This window comes from Pongo abelii, chromosome 6, assembly GCF_028885655.2.
Source record: "Pongo abelii isolate AG06213 chromosome 6, NHGRI_mPonAbe1-v2.0_pri, whole genome shotgun sequence".
NCBI lineage: Eukaryota > Metazoa > Chordata > Mammalia > Primates > Hominidae > Pongo > Pongo abelii.
The window spans coordinates 40,557,231-40,575,858 of NC_071991.2; the positions used below are offsets into that span (position 1 = coordinate 40,557,231).

Below are 18,628 nucleotides of genomic sequence, written 5' to 3' on the forward strand. Positions count from 1 at the left end.
GCCTCCCAAAGTGCTTGGATTACAGCTGTGAGCCACTGCTCCCGGCTGTACTTCTAATCTGTGGTACAACTCATCTGGTGTATTTTTCAGGTAATACATCATATTTTCACTCCTAAATAATTGATTTCTTTTTTTTTATGTCTTCTCTTTAGTTAACATGCTTGCTATGGTTGAAATGTGTCTCCCAAATTCATGTGCTGGAAACGTAATCTCCGATGAAACAATGTTGGGAGCTAGGGCCTAATGAAAGGTGATTGGATCATGTGGGTAGAGCCCTCACGAATGAATTAATGTTGTTATTACTACAGTGAGTTAGTTACCATAAAAGTGGGTTGTTATAAAGTCAGGCTGGCCCCTGGTGCCTCTATCTTGTGTACTCACTTGCCCTTCTGCCTTTTGCTTTCTGCCAAGGGATGACTAAACAAGAAGGCCCTCAACAGATGCTGGCATCAACTTTTCAGCCTCCAGAACCATGAGCTAAATAAATGCCTGTTATTTATAGATTACCTGGTCTGTGGTATTGTTATGGCAGCAGAAAACGGACTATGATAGAAAATTGGCACTGAGAAGTGGGTCTGTTGCTATAACAAATATCTGAAAATGTAAAAGTAGCTTTGGAACTGGGTAATGGGTAGAGACTGGAAGAATTTTGAGGAGCATGCTAGAAAGAGCCTGATATAATGCCATAAATGGAGCATTAAGGGTGAGGTCTCAGAAGAGAAGAGATACAGGGAAAGTCAAAATCTTCTTAAAGATTACTTCAGTGGTCATGACTGTTGACAGAGATATGGACACAGTCTCTGATGTGGACAGTAAATGGCCTTTACTGTCTATATCTCTAAGAACATTAATAGTAAATGGCCTTTACTGTCTATATCTCTACCAATATGAACAGTGAATGGCCTTTACTGGCTATATTATCTACCAACATTATATTTAATATTGATAGAGGCCATTCTGATGAGGTCTCAGATGGAAATGAGAAACAAGGTATTGGAAACTTGAATAAAGAGCATCTTTGTTATAAAGTAGTAATGGTGGAACTGTGTCCATGCCTGAGAGCTTCATGGAAAGTGGAATTTGAATGATAAACTAGGATATCTGGTGGAAGAAATACCTAAGCAGTTAAGCATTCAGACTGCTGCATGGCTATTTTTAATCACATATAGTGAGATACAAGAACAAAGGAATGACTTAAATACAGAATTTATAATTTAAAAAGAAGCAGAGTGAAAGATTTGGAAAATTTATAGCCTGGCCATGTAAAGTATAAAAAGGTACATTTAGGAGAGTGAACTCAGGGTGTGGCCCAGAGACTGCTTGCTGAAGAGATTAGCATGAATAGAAGGGAGCCAGATGCTATTCACCAGTAAGCCTTGGCAATGTCTACATGGTGCTAACTCTGCCGGGATGGGTGCATAGGTGGTGGGGTCACAGTAGCTTCCACTTGGTTTTCAAAAGATATATCAAACAACTTGAGGCCCAGGAAGAGACTTATTGCAGGGGAAGAGCCACCACAGAGAGTCCCTACTAAGGCAATGCTTAGCAGGAATGTGTGGTCAGAGTTGTTACAGAGAGTTCCCACCAGGGCGGTACCTAGTAGAGCCCAGAACTGTAGAGCTACCCTTGTGTAACCCCAGCCTGGGAGAGCTGCAGTCATGAGACTCCAAACCAAGAGAAAGCCATGGAGACCTGGCTGCCTGAGGCCTTGGAGGCCCAATCCCCAAACCAGTGTGCCTAGGAACATTACTGGAGAAACAGCTAAAAGCATCTGCCCTCCTGAACCCCATGTGAGAGTCTCAGCTGGGCCAGAAGGGGCCCAGCCCTACACTATCTCCTCTTACTCAGTTTTATGTCTGACTTCTAGAGCTCAGGCAGGCACTTTGCCCTAACATGTCCACTTACTTTTTAGGGGAGGGAACGGGATTGTGGATGATTACCACTTTTTAGAATACATTTTTGGCCAGCGCAATAGCTCACGCCTGTAATCCCAGCATTTTGGGAGGCCAAGGCGGGCAGATTGCCTGAGCTCAGGAGTTCGAGACCAGCCTGGGCAACACGGTGAAACCTCGTCTCTACTAAAATACAAAAGAAATTAGCCAGGCAAGGCAGCGTGCGCCTGTAATCCCAGCTACTCAGGAGGCTGAGGCAGAATTGCTTGAATCCGGGATGCAGAGGTTGCAGTGAGCTGAAATCGCGCCACTGCACTCCAGCCTGGGCGACAGAGGGAGACTCTGTCTCTAAAAAAATAATAATAATAAATAAAATAAAATACAATTTTTAAGAGTACATTTTAAAATAAGTTTTAGATTTCCAAAATAAATTGCAAAGAGAGTACAGAGTTCCTGTATAGCTCACATCCAGTTTACCCTATTATTAACATATTACATTAGTATGGTTCATTTTTCACACTTAATAAATACTGATAATTACTACTAACTAAAGTGCCTACTTTATTTTGAGTTCCTTAACTTTTACCTAATGTCCTTTTTCTGTTCCAGGATCCTACCCAGGACCCCATATGATATTTAGTTGTCAGGTCACCTTAGGCTCTTCTTGGTTGTGACAGTTTCTCAGGCTTTCATTTTTGATGACCTTGACAGTTTTGAGGAGTACTTGTTAGGTATTTTGTAGAATGTTCCTCAAATGAGGCTTGTCCAACATTCTTCCCATGATTAGACTAGGGTTATGGGTTTTTGAGAGGAAGACCACCGAGGTAAAGTGTCACTCATAGCATATTAAAGGTGTATACTATCAACATGACTTATCACTGTTGATGTTGACCTCGATCACCTGGCTGAAGTCATCCTCATCAGGTTTCTCCCCTTTCCATGCTCTACCATTAGGAAGAGTCACTACACATATCCTAGACATAAGAAGTAAGGAGTCATGCTCCACCTCCTTGAGGGCAGAATAGCTACATAAATTACTGGGAATTCTTCTGAACAGAAAATGTGTCTATTTTCTTCCATTTCTTTATTCAGTATGATAAATATCTCTATATATCATATAGGTATGTATATATCAATATATTTATATGTATATCAGTATGGACTCACAGGTATTTGTTTTATATTTTGGGTTCTAATATAATAATACCTCATTTTGCTGCTCAAACTGTTCCATCTTTGGCCATTGGAAGCGCTTTCCTTTGTCATATCCCCATCATTGTGGGTTTTTTTTTTTCTTTGCACTTCCTTACTTTGAGGCACCACCCACAAGATGCTCCAGGCTCATCTTGTACATTTTTTGTGCCAGTCCTAGAATCAGCCATTTCTCCAAGAAGCCCTGGTTCCTTCTATTGGAGAATATCAGAAACCAAGATCTGGGTGGAAGGTATGCTCGTTGCTACTGGAGCATTGTTGCTTCTAGACCTTCTCAGCTGAGAGCAAGTAAATACATGTACGTACACTCACCTGCATATATACACATTTCTATAAATAGTTCTACACATAGCCATCTGTATCTATAAGGATGAATTTCTAACTCTGATCTATTACCACATGGATCATTCTAGCCTCCTTCCCCTGCTTATCTATAACCCTCTCACTCCACCAGTGAGAAACCTGGATCCCACCACCCTCAACCATTTACTTAATTGTTCATTTCCACTATACATATCTAGTGGTTTCAGAATTGATAACCCATACCCCTGTTAGAAATAATTGTATCAACTAGATTTCAGTGTTTATATACAGTTCCTTTTGTCTTTAGTCTTACAGACTCTGCTCATTTCCAAAGTTACTTAGGACAGCATCTCTTTCTATCATCCCTTCAGTGAGGTTGTTTCATACATCTGTGACACAGTTAGATTGTTTTGTCACATTCTGCAACCCATTCTGGGATCCCCCAATCTCCTAAGTGATTTTTTAAAAGACTGCATATATTAAGGTTTACTCTTGGTGCTATAAATTTCTATGGGTTTTGACAAATGTGTAGTGTCACGTATCTATCATTACTATCATACAGAATAATTTTAAATCCTAAAAAATTCCCTGTGCATCATTCAACCTTTTCTCACACCCAAACCCTGACAACCACTGATCTTTTACTGTTTCTCCATTTTGCATTTTTCAGAATGTCATATAATTGGGTGGTAGCATTTTTTGACTGGTTTCTATCTCTTAGCAATATGCATTTAAGATTAAGCCATATCTTTGTATTGATTGACAGCTTATTCCTTCTTACCGCTGAAAACAGTACTTCATTCTATGAATGTACTACCGTTCATTTATCCAGTCACCTGTTGAGGGCACCTGGTTGCTTCCCATTTTTGGCAATTTTGAGTAAAGCTGCAATAAACATTTGCATGTAGATTTCTGTATGGACATAGTTTTCAAATAAGCTGGGAAAATACATAAGAGCATGATTGCTGGACTGTGTTATGACATTATGTTTAGCTTTCCATTCAATTTAAAAGATATTTTGGCCGGGCACGGTGGCTCACGCCTGTAATCTCAGCACTTTGGGAGGCTGAGGCGGGTGGATCACAAGGTCAGGAGATTGAGACCATCCTGTGAATGGTGAAACCCCATCTCTACTAAAAATTCAAAAAATTAGCCGGGTGTGGTGGTGGGCACCTGTAGTCCCAGCTACTCGGGAGGCTGAGGCGGGAGAATGGCGTGAACCCGGGAGGTGGAGCTTGCAGTGAGCCGAGCCAAGACTGCGCCACTACATTCCAGCCTGGGCAACAGAGCAAGACTCTGTTTCAAAAAAAAAAAAAAAGATATTTTATTTACTTTTTGAATAGGTAATGCATGTATATGGTATCAAATACAAAAGTAAGTTTTTCTCCTATTTTATAGTGTTTCCCTCAATTTCCCTTCTCCAGATGCAGCGTCTGTTCCATTTCTTCCTTTAGGTGCTAAAGAAAATTATTCAAAACTTTGAATATAGCAAGAAGATGAGTGCATGTCCTTTCAGTTATACTGAGGAATTATATAACAGGCTCACTCGAGATTCATTAATTCTCTAGGGCAGTGATTCTCAGAGTGTAGTATGTGGCCCTGGGGGGCCTCCAAGGTAAAAATAACAATACTATGATGTTATTTGCTTTTTTACTATGTTGACATTTGCAATGATGGTGCAAAAGCAATGGCAGGTAAAACTGCAAGTGTCTCAGCAGGAATCAAGGCAGGGCACTGTCCTAGCTTGCTGCTGTCACAAAGTACCATAGACTGGGTGGCTTAAACAACACGTTTATTCTCTCACAGTCTTGGAGGCCAGAAATCCAAGACCAAGGTGTTGGCATCTGGTGAGAGCTCTCTTCCTGGCTTGAAGCAATCTCACTGTGTCCTCATATGGCCTTTCTTCTGCGTGTGTGCAGAGTGAGATCTCTAGTGTCTCCTTCTCCTCTTATGAGGATACCAGTTCCATTGGGTTAAGGTCCCACCCTTATAACCTCATTTAACCTTTAAGTATCTTTTAAAGGCCCTTCTAATCACCAATGTGACTCCAAATATAGTCCCATTGAGGACTGGGGCTTCAACATATGAATCTGATGGGGGGCAGGCACATTCAGTCCATAATGGGCACCAAACTCGACTAGTATGCACTGCCTTACACTTACAGGTTAAAAATGTTCAGTTTCACTTAAGAATGCCCCTGATAGCATTTAATTATTAATTTTATTAAAAGTTGTTTTATTAAAGGTTCTCCACTTGAGAACAAGTCTTTTTAATAGTGTATGATTAAAAGAGAAGTACACATAAGACATGTCTGCCTCATACTGAAGCAAAATGGTTGCATTGATGCAAAGCACTTATGTGATTGAGTTGCCAATTGAACAAGTCACAGAGCATCATTTTTACTTGAATGACAGAATGAAGTAAGCCTGTCTCTTCAAGGAAAATAATTGATTGTATCTACTTCCAATAATAAAGTTCAAGTTTTTAAGCTAAAATTAGAATTCAAAAAAACCATATCCTGCTTCCATGAGCTTGAGTGCTTGTCAATAAAGACTTCTCTGATGAGTTTAGTGGTAATTCTAACAAATGTTATTTTTTGATATTATATAATGAAATGATATTAGAAACCGAGATCTGGGGGCAAGACACGCTCGTTGCATAAAACGAGTGAACATTTGGAAGAGCTACATAACACAGTGGACCAACATTTTCAAATGACTAATTAATACATGATGGTATAAAATCATGTATTTATTAAAGACCCATTCAAAATGAAAGACCAATCGATATTAATGTAACAGAGTATGAAAAGTCTATAGATACAGTTTTAGATTCCATATGGCAAGTAACCTTTAAGAAACTACCAGTTATAGGGCTGGGTGCAGTGGCTCACACCTATAATTCCAGCACTTTGGGAGGCTGAGAGAGGAGGATCGCTTGAGCCCATGAGTTTCAGACCAGCCTGAACAATGTAGGCCCAACCTCGTCTCTACAAAAATAATTTAAAAATTAGCCAGGCACAGTGGCATGTGCCTGTAGTTCCAGCTACTGAGAAGGCTGAGGCAGGAGGATTGCTTGAGTTCAAGAGTTCAAGGCTACAGTTAGTTATGATCACATCATTACATTCCAGCCTGGGTGACAGAGGGAGACCCTGCCTCTTAAAAATAAAAAAAATAGAAACTATCACTTGTAGAAGAATTTTGATGTCATTTTAAAGACAAATATCCACACTTATTTGAAAAGACAAAATATTCCTCTCATTTGCAACTGTCTGTGTGAGGTTGCATGTTTTCATATACTTCAATCAAAACAACATAATGCAAATTATGTTGCAGTGAACGCAGATGTGAGAATCTTGCTGTCTTCTTTTTTTTTTTTTGGAGATAGAGTCTAGCTCTGACGCCCAGGCTGTAATGCAGTGGTGCGATCTTGGCTAACTGCAACCTCTGCCTCCCGGGTTCAAGCGTTTCTCCTGCCTCAGCCTCCCGAGGAGCTGGGATTACAGGCACCCGCCACCACGCCTAGCTAAATTTCGTATTTTTAGTAGAGACAGGGTTTCACTGTGTTGGCCAGGCTGGTCTCGAACTCCTGATCCTCCTGCCTCGGCCTCCCAAAGTGCTGGGATTACAAGCGTGAGCTACCGTGCCAGCCAAATCTTGCTGTCTTCTAGTAAGCTCATTAAACAGATTTGCAAAAATGTAAAACTATGTTACTCCTCTCGCTGAACTTTTATTGCTTTGAAGAACACTATTTTTTGCATAAAAGTATGTTAACATGTAATGTGTTTTATGGTCATTTAAAAATGAGTAAATAAATATTTAAACGTTTTCTAAGTTTTAATTTCTAATGTGGTAAATATTGATAAGCATAACCCATATCAACAAATGTTCTTTGGAATGTTCAACAAATTTTAAGAGGATTAATGGTTCCTAAATCGAGAGTTTCAGAACCACTGTTCTAGGGCAATTTACCTGAGTTTGATTTTATTTACAATTCATTAAAGCTTATATACTATGAAGACATGTTAACTTGCATGTTTTAATCTAGAAGAGGTGCAAATCATTTCTATCCACTAGAAATGATAACCTATGGTTTTATCATCTTGTAGAACACCAGCCAGCTTTGTATCCAACCTAATCTTACTCTAATGCTTTGTCAAAATGTTTAATGTCCACTTCCTCAAAATGCTTTTGAACCAGCTTTACCATATCATTGTTAATTTGCTGAAGAAATCTTGGATATGTGTTCATGATATATTTGTATGAGTGTCATGCCTTTTACTTTTTTAAGATTATACTTTGACGGACATTAACAACACATGTATATATGACATATATATGTATATACATACTATACACACACATACACGTGCATATTTCACAACGATGGCATACGGATTCTCTATTCTGAATCTAGCTCTTTCCACTTAATATACGTGAATGCACTCACTCTTTATTTTCTTTTCTTCGTCATCTTGACTTTCTTCTGATGCAACGCCCTGAGTTTAAGTCACAGATCTGTTAATAAGAAACCCAGACATCCCACATATACGCATTTTCCCGTGTCTGGCTCACTAACAAAAAGCTTACCGTAGCCCCAGCTTTAACCATAGGTTCCGAATACCCAGGCTGGAATTCAACACAGAAATAAGAAAGGATCCACAGACAACGTGACAAAAAAAAAAAAAAAAAAATCCTAGCAGTCACGTGACACTGCACGCCCCATAATTTTTTTCCGCCCGCTTCAAACATGGCGGTCAAGCCCCCACAGCGCAGCAGAAGCCGCGGGCCTCCTTCCGCGTAGGAACCTCCTTGCTGCCCTTGTCGGGCTCTTTTATCGAAGACCACCTCAAGGCAAAGCCCGTGGTGCAGCTGGGTCTGGGGAAAACAGCCCGGGGTCGCGGGGCCGAACGAGCACGGACCGGAAGTTCCGCAGCCGCGCCGTCCGGCGGAGCCGTTGGCTGCGGACGCCGGAAGTGGCCAGTCGGCAGGTCTGAGGCGGCGCTGTGTGTGTGAAGCGTACCTAGGGCGGGAGGCGACATGGAGCCAGGGGCGGCCGAGCTGTATGACCAGGCCCTTCTGGGCATCCTGCAGCACGTGGGCAACGTCCAGGATTTCCTGCGCGTTCTCTTTGGCTTCCTCTACCGCAAGACAGACTTCTATCGCTTGCTGCGCCACCCATCGGACCGCATGGGCTTCCCGCCCGGGGCCGCGCAGGCCCTGGTGCTGCAGGTGAGGCGGGCGGGCCTGCGGTTTGGGGAGCCGCCGCCCCCGGCCTGCCCTGACTCCTGGCGCCCGCTCCTCCAAGCTCTCCCAGCCTGTTTCCTCCTTTTCCTGATGTCCTGGGGTTGAGCTTGTGAGAATGGCTTCAGTAATTTGAAGCGCGGATTGGATGTCAGCTTATTCCGCTGAGGGAGCAGCCGGGGTTCGCTCCGGACGTCCTGAGGTTTCAGAAGTAGTAAGCCGACTGTTAAGAGCCCTACTCAGCACCCGCCAGCGCGTACCCCTCACGGTGCTGGGGGCTGCTAGTCAGGGAGCGAAATCCATGCAGGCCAGACAGAAGGAAGGACATTTACAGCAACAGAAACGTGCATGCCCCAGAACTACCAAAGACTTGAGCTGGCGGGGATGACGGAGGCATTGTGTTGATCAATGGGTGTGGCCGCTTGTTTGAAATGTGACTTCCCAGGTCAAAGACTGTCATTGTAGTGATTATTAAAATTTCATTTGAACTTAATTCCGTACCTTCCAGGTTAAGTTTATTGTATGTTGGAAACGCTGTCAATACTCATTCAGTGAAGTTGACTGGGCACTTTTGAATGTAGTGGTAAGCAACCGTTTGCTGAATGTAGTTTACACTCTTAATTGCCGCAGGTACGGGTGATACGGGTGTTTAAGTAATGGTTTCTCTCTCCTTGTGACACTTACAGTTAAAGAGAGGAAACCCAAAAAGTAATAGAAAACTTTGTAAGGGCAATTATTTGATGGAGCCCATTGTAAAGAAAGGAAATAGAAATGATGGTTGAGAAGTGAAGAAGGTTTTATAAGAGAGGTGGGACTTCTGACGAGATTAAGAGAAACTGTTCAGCCAAGCATTAAGCCTATTTGTAGAAACCCAAGAAGATAGAAATGCTGATGATACCTCCCTCAGTTCTCTAGATGTTACAGTTTATAAAGTGCTTCAGATGTTTCCTCCTGAAGTCTTAATGCATGCTGCAGGTTGATGTTACTTTCCTCAGCAGAAGCCAAAGCTTTGAATGTCTTGGTAGCTACCAGGGTAATAGGGCCAAATGAGGAATGGGGTTCCATTAGGATTCAATTTCAGAACTTAAGGCTATTCCTCGTCCTTGTCAGTGGCATAAGTGCCATCTTAGTGATGAGAGAGCTGTTGGAGGTGGCCTTTAGCAGGATCTTTTGGCAGGTTAATGAAGTCTTGCCATTTGATCTTCAGTGTCTCTGTGAAACAGGTAAGTTTCAAGTTTATGTACCAATTCAGCAAGGTTAAGTGATTTGACCAAGAACACACAGCCAGTTCACTGTAGAGCTGGAACTAAAAATTTCATTTTGTGGATTCCAAATCTTTCTGTGCTATTATTTAACCATTCCATAGTAGGATGAGAACACTTTTGTCTAGATTGATTATAGTTTGCAGAAAGTTGTGGAGGAGAAAGGAGTATATACTGAGTAATATGTATAGTATCAGATGTTTTATATTCTGGGGTCGTTATCTTATTTAACCCTTAACATAACCTGAGAGGTTGGTCTTTGTTTCACAGATGAACTGACAGAGCACTCATTTACCTGGTAACTCATTTACCTGGTAACACCTCTTACAAGACACTTCCATAGGTTAGGATTTGGTGACCAGTCTAATGAAGTAGTGGAGATGGGGAGCAGGGATGGAGGAAGGGGAGGGATTGGTCAAAGATGATCCAAGGTTTCAACTTGGGTGACTGGAATAGTGATAATGCATTAACTGAACTGTCACCTGGGTTTAGGGGGAAAAGTTCAGTTTTAGACAGGTTGAACTTGAAGTTGCAGGTAGGAGTCCCTGCCCATAGGCTATTGGAATTACTGGACTAGATCTTTTGGGAGCTAGAGCAACTGGAGTGGTCTGAGGGAGAGAGAAGAGCCGAAGGTGAACAACAGGCCTTGGGGAATAATCTTGGTGGAGAACAATAAGTTTCACAGAAACCAAGGGGACAACAGTCTCCAGCAGATGGTTAAGAGAGATGTCATGTTTTCTGGAAGTGGTTCTCAACCATCAGCATCGCTTAAGGAACTTTTTTCTTTCTTTTTTTTTTTTTTTTTTCCTGGAGATGGAGTCTCACTCTGTCGCCCAGGCTGGAGTGCAGTGGCATGATCTCAGCTCACTGCAACCTCCGCCTCCTGGGTTCAAGCAATTCTCCTGCCTCAGCCTCTCAAGTAGCTGGGATTGCAGGCATGCGCCACCACGCCCGGCTGATTTTTGTATTTTTAGTAGAGATGGGGTTTCACCATGTTGGCCAGACTGGTCTCAGACTCCTGACCTTGTGTTCTGCCTGCCTCGGCCTCAAAGTGCTGGGATTACAGGTGTGAGCCACTGCGCATGGCCAAGGAACTTTTAAAAGCACATATTCCTGGATATTTTGGTTGAGTAGATCAGGGTGAATCCTGGGAACCTGTTCTTTTTTTAATTTTTTAATTTTTTATTTTTTGAGATGGAGTCTCATTCTGTTGCCCAGGCTGGAGTGCAGTGGCACAATCTTGGCTCACTGCACCTCCTCCTCCCAGGTTCAAGTGATTCTCCTGCCTCAGCCTCCCGAGTAGCTGGGATTACAGGCGTGCACCACCATGCCTGGAGAATTTTTGTATTTTTAGTAGTAGAGATGGGGTTTCACCGTGTTGGCCAGGCTGGTCTTGAACTCCGGACCTCAGGTGATCACCCGCCTCAGCCTCCCAAAGTGCTGGGATTACAGACATGAGCTACTGCGCCTGGCCGGAACCTGTTCTTTTATCCACAAAAGCTCATTTGACAGGAGGTTTGTAAAGGTGATTTCAGTATTGACAAGGGTTTTGTTGTGGGGTGGAACAACACTGAATGAGACTGAGTGACTTGGTACCAGCATAACATTATTTCTTCGTGGTAGTAGGTGATCTCCTGACCTCCCCACTCCTACTCATCTGCCTCTTAGAGTTTTTTTTTTTTTTTTTTTTCTGTCCCTAACTTGATGGCATAAAACTCCCTCCTGTGGTCTGCCCCTCCACCCCCACCAGATGTGGGATGCTTGGTGTCTCTGCTGAATATAGGCAGAGAAGAATTTGGACGGGAGTGCTGGGCTGCATCATTGTGGAACTTCAAAGCGTTCCCTTAATATTTTGGGGAGTACAGTGTTGGTGTAGTTAGGCAGCTCATACGTTTCCTCCTAAAAGTTTGCATAGCCCGGATACACAGCTTGAAGAACCTCAGTAGGAATGATGTATGTGAAAATTGCATTCCACTTTATAATACGTTAGTATGTTTTAAGACAAAAATCGTTTAGACTGACAAGCCATTCATTATAATCGATAATGCTGTTTTTTTTGGAGTCCACTTTGAGAAGTGCTCCTTTGTAGAAGTCCTCGAAACTAGAATCAGGAAAGCTAGCTACATCCTGTTCCTTACGTAAATTGTTGGGAAATCTTGGGAGAGTCACTTCACCTCTTGTCAGCTGAGAAGATTGATTGGAGGTTACAGATTAGAGTTCTCTTCCAGCTCTATGTTCTGTGACTCTAGAATGAGTACTGAGAACATGTGATGGTTGGGAGGTTGGCAGTGTTAGCACTTCCTGGTGGTGTGAATGGGTAGGTCAGAGAAGGCTGGATGTACTGAGTGAGCAGAGGCAGCGCGGCATGGTGAGGACTATCAAGTCTGGGAGTTCTGTGTTAGAAGTCTTAGGTATTAGGAGAGAGAGATCTTGTTGCTTTGCTTTTGTGGAGTTAAGATGAAGATCTGGAGTATCAGGAGGATGAGCAACTCTGAAAGCAGTGGACTCAAAGCGGTAGAGACACTAATGTTAGAATGAAGTCAGGGCTTCAGGTTATCTGCAGAAGTAAAAATGGTTCCGGTGTTGTTTCCAGTTTTTAACCTTTTAGGATTTTATTGATTTTTTTTTCCTCTCTGCCTACATCATCATCTCCCCGCCCTGTTTGGTGTGTGCTGCATAATTTTTTACTTCTTTTGCCAGCAGGAGCTGGGGCAAGTTACGTAACCTTTCCAAGCCTTATTTTTTCTCATTTTTGAAATGTTGATGCTGTCTTCTTCACAGTATTTTTGTGAGGGTTTTGAGAGAATGTTTGTAAAATAATTTGACACAGTTAGTCTGTTAGCACCCTTTTGACTGCCCGCGCAGTGCACAGAACATTGTTATTTAATACCTGTCCGCATTCTAGCCCTTTGGAATCTGACTCCCACCCATGTCCCAGGTTGCTCTCTCAGCCTTTCCTCCCTCCAGTTATTGCAAGAGCTTTTGCCCTTCCTTGACAAGCCTATTCTTGGAGCTATGGCATTTCCTCCAGTGGTTTCCTGTGAAAGATGTGCCTCTCATTCAAGGTCTAACTGAGATCCTCCTTGTTCCAAGAAGTCTCCCTAGATTTCTTTCGCCAGACATGCTCATTCCCACCCATACTCTGAAGGGAATTGAGGGCCTTGTCACGCCCCCTCTTGTATCAGAGTTTTCATGTGTGGGTATGTCTTGACTGTACTTTTTTGGTAGAGAGGTCCCAGCACCTTCATGGGTGTGACTGTTTCCCAGAAAAGATTAAGAACTTGTTTACACACCAGAATTTTGAGTTCTGAGGAGGCAGCAGAAATCATTTTGATGTTTTTTGTGCATGTGTGTTTCTTGCACACTGTAGGCACATAGTAGGTGTTTGTTGAATTGAATGTCCATGCAGTGTGGTGAAAAATAGCAGCAGTCCTGTAAACCTGGTTCCATTTTGGGAATTGAAGTTCAGCCATATTTTCATGTTTCATTTGTGAGTCTGAATTTTGGTGCCTTTATAACCCACAGTTGTACCAGGACCGTGTATTCTTTGCATTGTGAACAACACTGGGGTCTGTAAAATAATGACAACAAAGACCATCTAACTGTACATCTTTTAGGTATGTAAATATTGTTAGCCTTGGCTTGTAAGTTTCTGATTTTGTTGATTTTGAAATCCTCCTGTTAAACACTGTTTACCTGTCAGCTTTTGGTGAAGTGGCAGTGCATTTCCATTTTGCCAGTGGGAGAACTTGTCAGTTTATGGCTTTTAGTTCTCTCCTTCACAGATTTTACCACATTTCTACAAGATATGTGGTACAGTATTGGGCAGATGAACTGATTGCTGGATTGGTGTTTGATTTTAGGTATTCAAAACCTTTGACCACATGGCCCGTCAGGATGATGAGAAGAGAAGGCAGGAACTTGAAGAGAAAATCAGAAGAAAGGAAGAAGAAGAGGCCAAGACTGTGTCAGCTGCTGCAGCTGAGAAGGAGCCAGTCCCAGTTCCAGTCCAGGAAATAGAGATTGACTCCACCACAGAATTGGGTGGGCGTCAGGAAGTAGAGAAAGTGCAGCCTCCAGGCCCTGTGAAGGAAATGGCCCATGGCTCACTGGAGGCAGAAGCTCCAGGAGCAGTTGCTGGTGCTGCTGAAGTCCCTAGGGAACCACCAGTTCTTCCCAGGTGGGAATTTCTACTTTGCAGCTTCCTTCTTTCTTGTTTAACATCTGGTGTTTGGGTTTGTCCATAATTTATTCTTACTTTGTAACACATCAGTTCTTGATCTCAGTATTTATTTAGCTCTTCATGTTTGTAAACTGCTGCATTACAGTCTTTCAGTTATGTAGGATGGGAGGTCAGTTGGCTTAAGGTCAGTTCCCTCATTAGGTAAGGTCAGTAGTCATACAACCATTTGAGATCCGGAGCCAAAATTAGAACACTTGACTCCTCTCACAAAGACCTAACTTTATCCGTGTTTAGAGGCTTAGCCTCAGCAGCTCGATTGTTTGTGTTTTTCTCTCTGCAGGAGCGCTGCTAGGATTTGCTCATCATGCCTGAGGTATAATGGACACCTGAAATGACAGTCTGTTTTAGGTGACTGGATTCACATCCTAGCTATGCCGCTTCCTGAATGTATTACCTTGAGCAAGCAGTATAACCTTTCTGTGTCTCAGTTTTCTTCTCTATAAAATGTAGGTGATAATAATAGTACCTGTCTCATAGAGCTGTTGTGGATTTTAAATGAGCCGATAGTCAAGCAGCTAATGAGCAGTAGAGCTTGAATATGACATAAGGTTTCCCTGAATCAAGCCTCTTACTGTACTTGTGCTCACTTTTTAGGAGTTATGTTTCGTGGGTGCTCTAAACTTAGTTATAGTCCTTCCTTACAGTCTGAGTGAGAGGAGCTGATCCCTTCTTGTGTGGGAGTTGTAGCAGTGTCTGCAAGACAGCCACAAGCCTCCTGGCCTGCTTTGTTTTTTTGGAAAATTCACTCTCTTCCCTCCTTGATAGGATGGGTCACCTGTGTCCCCCCAAATCCCTGCCACCTTGAGTTCTCTGTTTTTCTCACTCCTGTACTCTCTTTCTGACCTGTTTTGGGGGAGATTGTGTGTGTGCTTGCACGCTTTTTAATAGAGACCAGATCTTACTCTGTTGGCCAGGCTGGAGTGCAGTGGCGTGATCATAGCGCAATATATGAATTGAACTCTTGGGCTCCAGCAATCCTCTCGCCTCAGCCTCCTGAGTAGCTGGGACCATAGGCATGCACCACCACATCTGGTTAGTGTTGTAATTTTTTGTAGACATGTCTGCCACTATACCTGGCTAAATTTTTAAAATATTTTCTTGCTGTATTGCCTAGGCTGTGGGGGAGTTTTTGAATTTTTTTTCTAGTTAATGAAGCAAAGTGAACAACTTGGAATGGCTTATAAAATATGGAGTAAGAGAAAATAAGTTTTGTAAAGACAGGAGGGGCAAGACTGCAGAGTCTTAAAGTCCAGGCTAACTAATGGAGTTCGGAGAAAACAATTGTTTGATGGCAGAACCAAGCTGGTGGAGAAGGGGAGCAGCTCTTGAATATGGAGCTCTGGATGAGAAGGGGTGAAATAAGGATTTAGAGATTGGAAGTATAGGGTGGAAGGCAGACGTCTGATATTTCCTTGCAGATCTTTTTAAAATATTTTTTATAGCGCAGATCTGCTGATAGTGAGTTCTTTCAGCTTTTTTGTCTGAAAATGCCTTTATTTCATCTTCCATTTCTGAGGATATTTTTGCTGGATATAGAATTGCAGGTTGACACTTTTTTTTTGTTTTTGTTTTTCTTTAAACATTTTAAAGACTATCATTCCATTGTCTTCTAGCTTGCACTGTCTCTGATGAGAAGTGAGTAGACATTCTTTGTTCCCCTGTGTGTGAAATATCCCCGTTCTCTTGTTATATCAGTTTCTTGAAGTTATTATCATTAATTTGAGCAATTTGATTAAGATTTACTCAGGCATGATATTCCTTGTGTTTATACTATTGGGGGACTTTTGAGCTCACACACACATACACACACACACACTTAGGAATATTTTCTGTTGACCTGCCTTCAACTTTACTGTCTTTTCTCCTTTAGTGTCTAATCTTTAGTTAAACTCATCTAGTAACTTCTTAATTTCAGATAGTTTATTTTTCAGCCCTGCAGGTTCCCTTTGATTGTTTTTTATGGCTTCGATTTCTACCTTGGTTTTCCTTTAAATCCTCCAGTATACTTACAATAGTTTAAAGTCTTTATCTGCTAATTCCATTATCTCTGTGATTTCTTGGTTTATTTCTATGGATTGAGTTTTCTCCTGATTTTGGGTTGCATTTTCTTTTTCTTTCAAATGTCTGATAATTTTTTATTGGATGCTAGACATTAATGAATGTTATGCTGTCGAGTTTCTGGGTTTTGATTTCTTCTGTTGAGTGTAGAGTTTTGTTCTTGCAGGCAATTAATTTATTTGCTGATCAGAATGATCTTTTTGAAGCTTGTTTTTTATTTGTATTGATTGATCAATTGATTGTAGAGATGGAGTCTTAATATGTTACGCAGGCTAATCTTGAACTCCTGGTCCCAAATGATCTTCCCACCTTTGCTTACCAAAGTGCTGGGATTATAGGTGTGCACCAATGTGTCTGACCTTGTTTTTCAGCTTTGTTAAGCTGTGTCTAGGGCACTTTTATTTTAAAGCTAGCTTAGTCTTCTAAGACATGCCTTTTTGGGGCTTCTGAGTGCTCCAGCTGTTAGTGAGGTCTTTCCATTCTGACTGGTTGAGGCTTGAACGTCTCCCAGCTCTAGGGATTGTCCATGTCAGTTACCCAGGTTTCGTACTTGTCTCATGGAGTTGCACTTTACACATGTGCAGTTTTGTATTCAGCCAAAGACTCAAGGGGATCCTATGAAGTTTTTTGGAGTTCTTTTTATGTGCAGCCTCCTTACTAGTAGTCTTTCTGTAAAATAATCAGATGTAAGAATGAAGATTGAATATACAAAGTTGTTTGTCATAGTCCACTTAGGCTGCTATAACAAAATAATATAGCCTGGGTGGCTTATAGACTACAGAAATTTATTGCTCACAGTTCGAGAGACTGGAAGTCTAAGGTCAAGGTACTGGCAGATTCAGTGTCTGGTGAGGGCCCACATTCTGATTCATAGTTACCTTGCTGTGTCTTCAAATGGTGGAAGAGGTGAGAGAACTCTCTCAAGTCTTTTATGAGGGCACTGATTCCAGTCATGAAGGCAGAGCCCTAATCACCTCCCAAAGTATTAATCCCAGTATCTTGGGATTAAGATTTACCATAGGAATTTTGGGACACAAACATTCAGTCTATAGCATTGTTCACTTCAGTTCTATTTATTCCAACATTACTTATATTAGCAAAATTTTGGAAGAATGCTGAATTTCTGTAGTAAGGGAATGGATAAATAAATTTATAAAATGCTTTTAAAGACTACTGACATGGTTATTGTGATTGTCAGTTTCATTTGTCAGTTTGGCTAAGTTACAGTCCTGGTTATTCAGTCAAACACTCATCTTGGCATGGCTGTCAAGGTATTTTGTGGATATGATGCAAGTTAATAATTGGTTGACTTTAAGTAAGGGTGATTGTCCTAGGTGATCTGAGTGGGCCTGATCTATCAGCTGAAAGCCTGAAGAGCACAGCAGAGCTCCCCTGAAGCAGAAGAAATTTCTCCGATGGACAGCAGCTGCACTCAGTTTCTGGAGAGTTCCACATTGGCCTGCTATGTGGATTTCAGACTGGCCTAGCCAGCCCCCACAATCATGTAAGCCAATTTCTTGCAGTAACTCTCTTAATAAATTCACTTATCCCTTGGTATCTGCAGGGGATTGGTTCCTGGTCCCTTGTGGATACCAAAATTCATGGATGTCTAGGTCTCTTATATAAAACAATATAATATTTGTGTATAATCTATGCACATTCTCCCATATACTTTAAATTATGTCTAGATTACTTACAATCCCTAATACAATGTAAATGCTATGTAAATAGTTGTTACACTGTATTATTTGGGGAGTAATGACAAGAAGTTTGTACATGTTCAGCACAGACAAAACAATCCATTTTTTTTTTTTCAAATTTTTGGATTTTTTTTTTTTTTTTTTTTTGATTCTGGCTCTTGCTCTGTTGCCCATACTGGAATGCAGTGACATGATCTTGGCTCACTGCAGCCTCTGCCTTCTGAGCTCAAGCGATCCTCCCACCTCAGCCTCCCAAGTAGCTGGGACTACAGGCGTGCACCACCTTGCCCAGCTGATTTTTGTATTTTTTGTAGAGATAGAGTCTTACCATGTTGCCCAGGCTGGTGTCAAACTGGTGAGCTCAAGTGATCCACTAGCCTCAGCCTCGTAAAGTGCTGGGATTATAGGTGTGAGCCACCATGCCTGGCCTTTTTTTGGGAATATTTTTGATCTGCAGCAAATATTTTGATAAATATTTTTTGGGAATATTTTGATTTGGGCTATGGAACCCATGGATAGTGAGGGCTGACTATATCTGCTGCTTCTGTTTCTTTGGTGGAACCTTGACTTATACAGATATTTTCATGATATAATGTTAAGTGAGAAGGGGAGAATTCAAACTGTATAGTCTAATATCAAATTTGAAAACTTTAAAAATTATGTAGAAAAAAACCTGGAAGAAAATAGTAGTAGTAATCACAGAGTGGTGGAATTG

The 18,628-nt window shown here is 41.7% G+C and overlaps 2 protein-coding genes across 4 annotated transcripts in view; one reads left to right on the forward strand and one right to left on the reverse strand.

Moving 5' to 3' along the window:
- The window catches only part of OGDH (oxoglutarate dehydrogenase), a 481,925-nt gene that overhangs the window by 206,627 nt on the left and 256,670 nt on the right, over positions 1-18,628 (reverse strand). The gene's annotated exons all lie outside the window — the stretch shown is intronic.
- Positions 8,141-18,628, forward strand: part of NUDCD3 (NudC domain containing 3) — a 106,602-nt gene continuing 96,114 nt past the window's right edge. The window contains exons 1-2 of one of the 3 annotated variants that reach the window (XM_054559083.1): positions 8,141-8,638; positions 13,776-14,092. In XM_054559083.1, the coding sequence (XP_054415058.1) occupies positions 8,447-8,638; positions 13,776-14,092 (509 nt within the window). In that variant the 5' untranslated portion in view covers positions 8,141-8,446. The remainder of the gene's footprint in view (positions 8,639-13,775; positions 14,093-18,628) is intronic. The other 2 variants (XM_063725587.1, NM_001133887.1) reach the window with 2 other exon arrangements.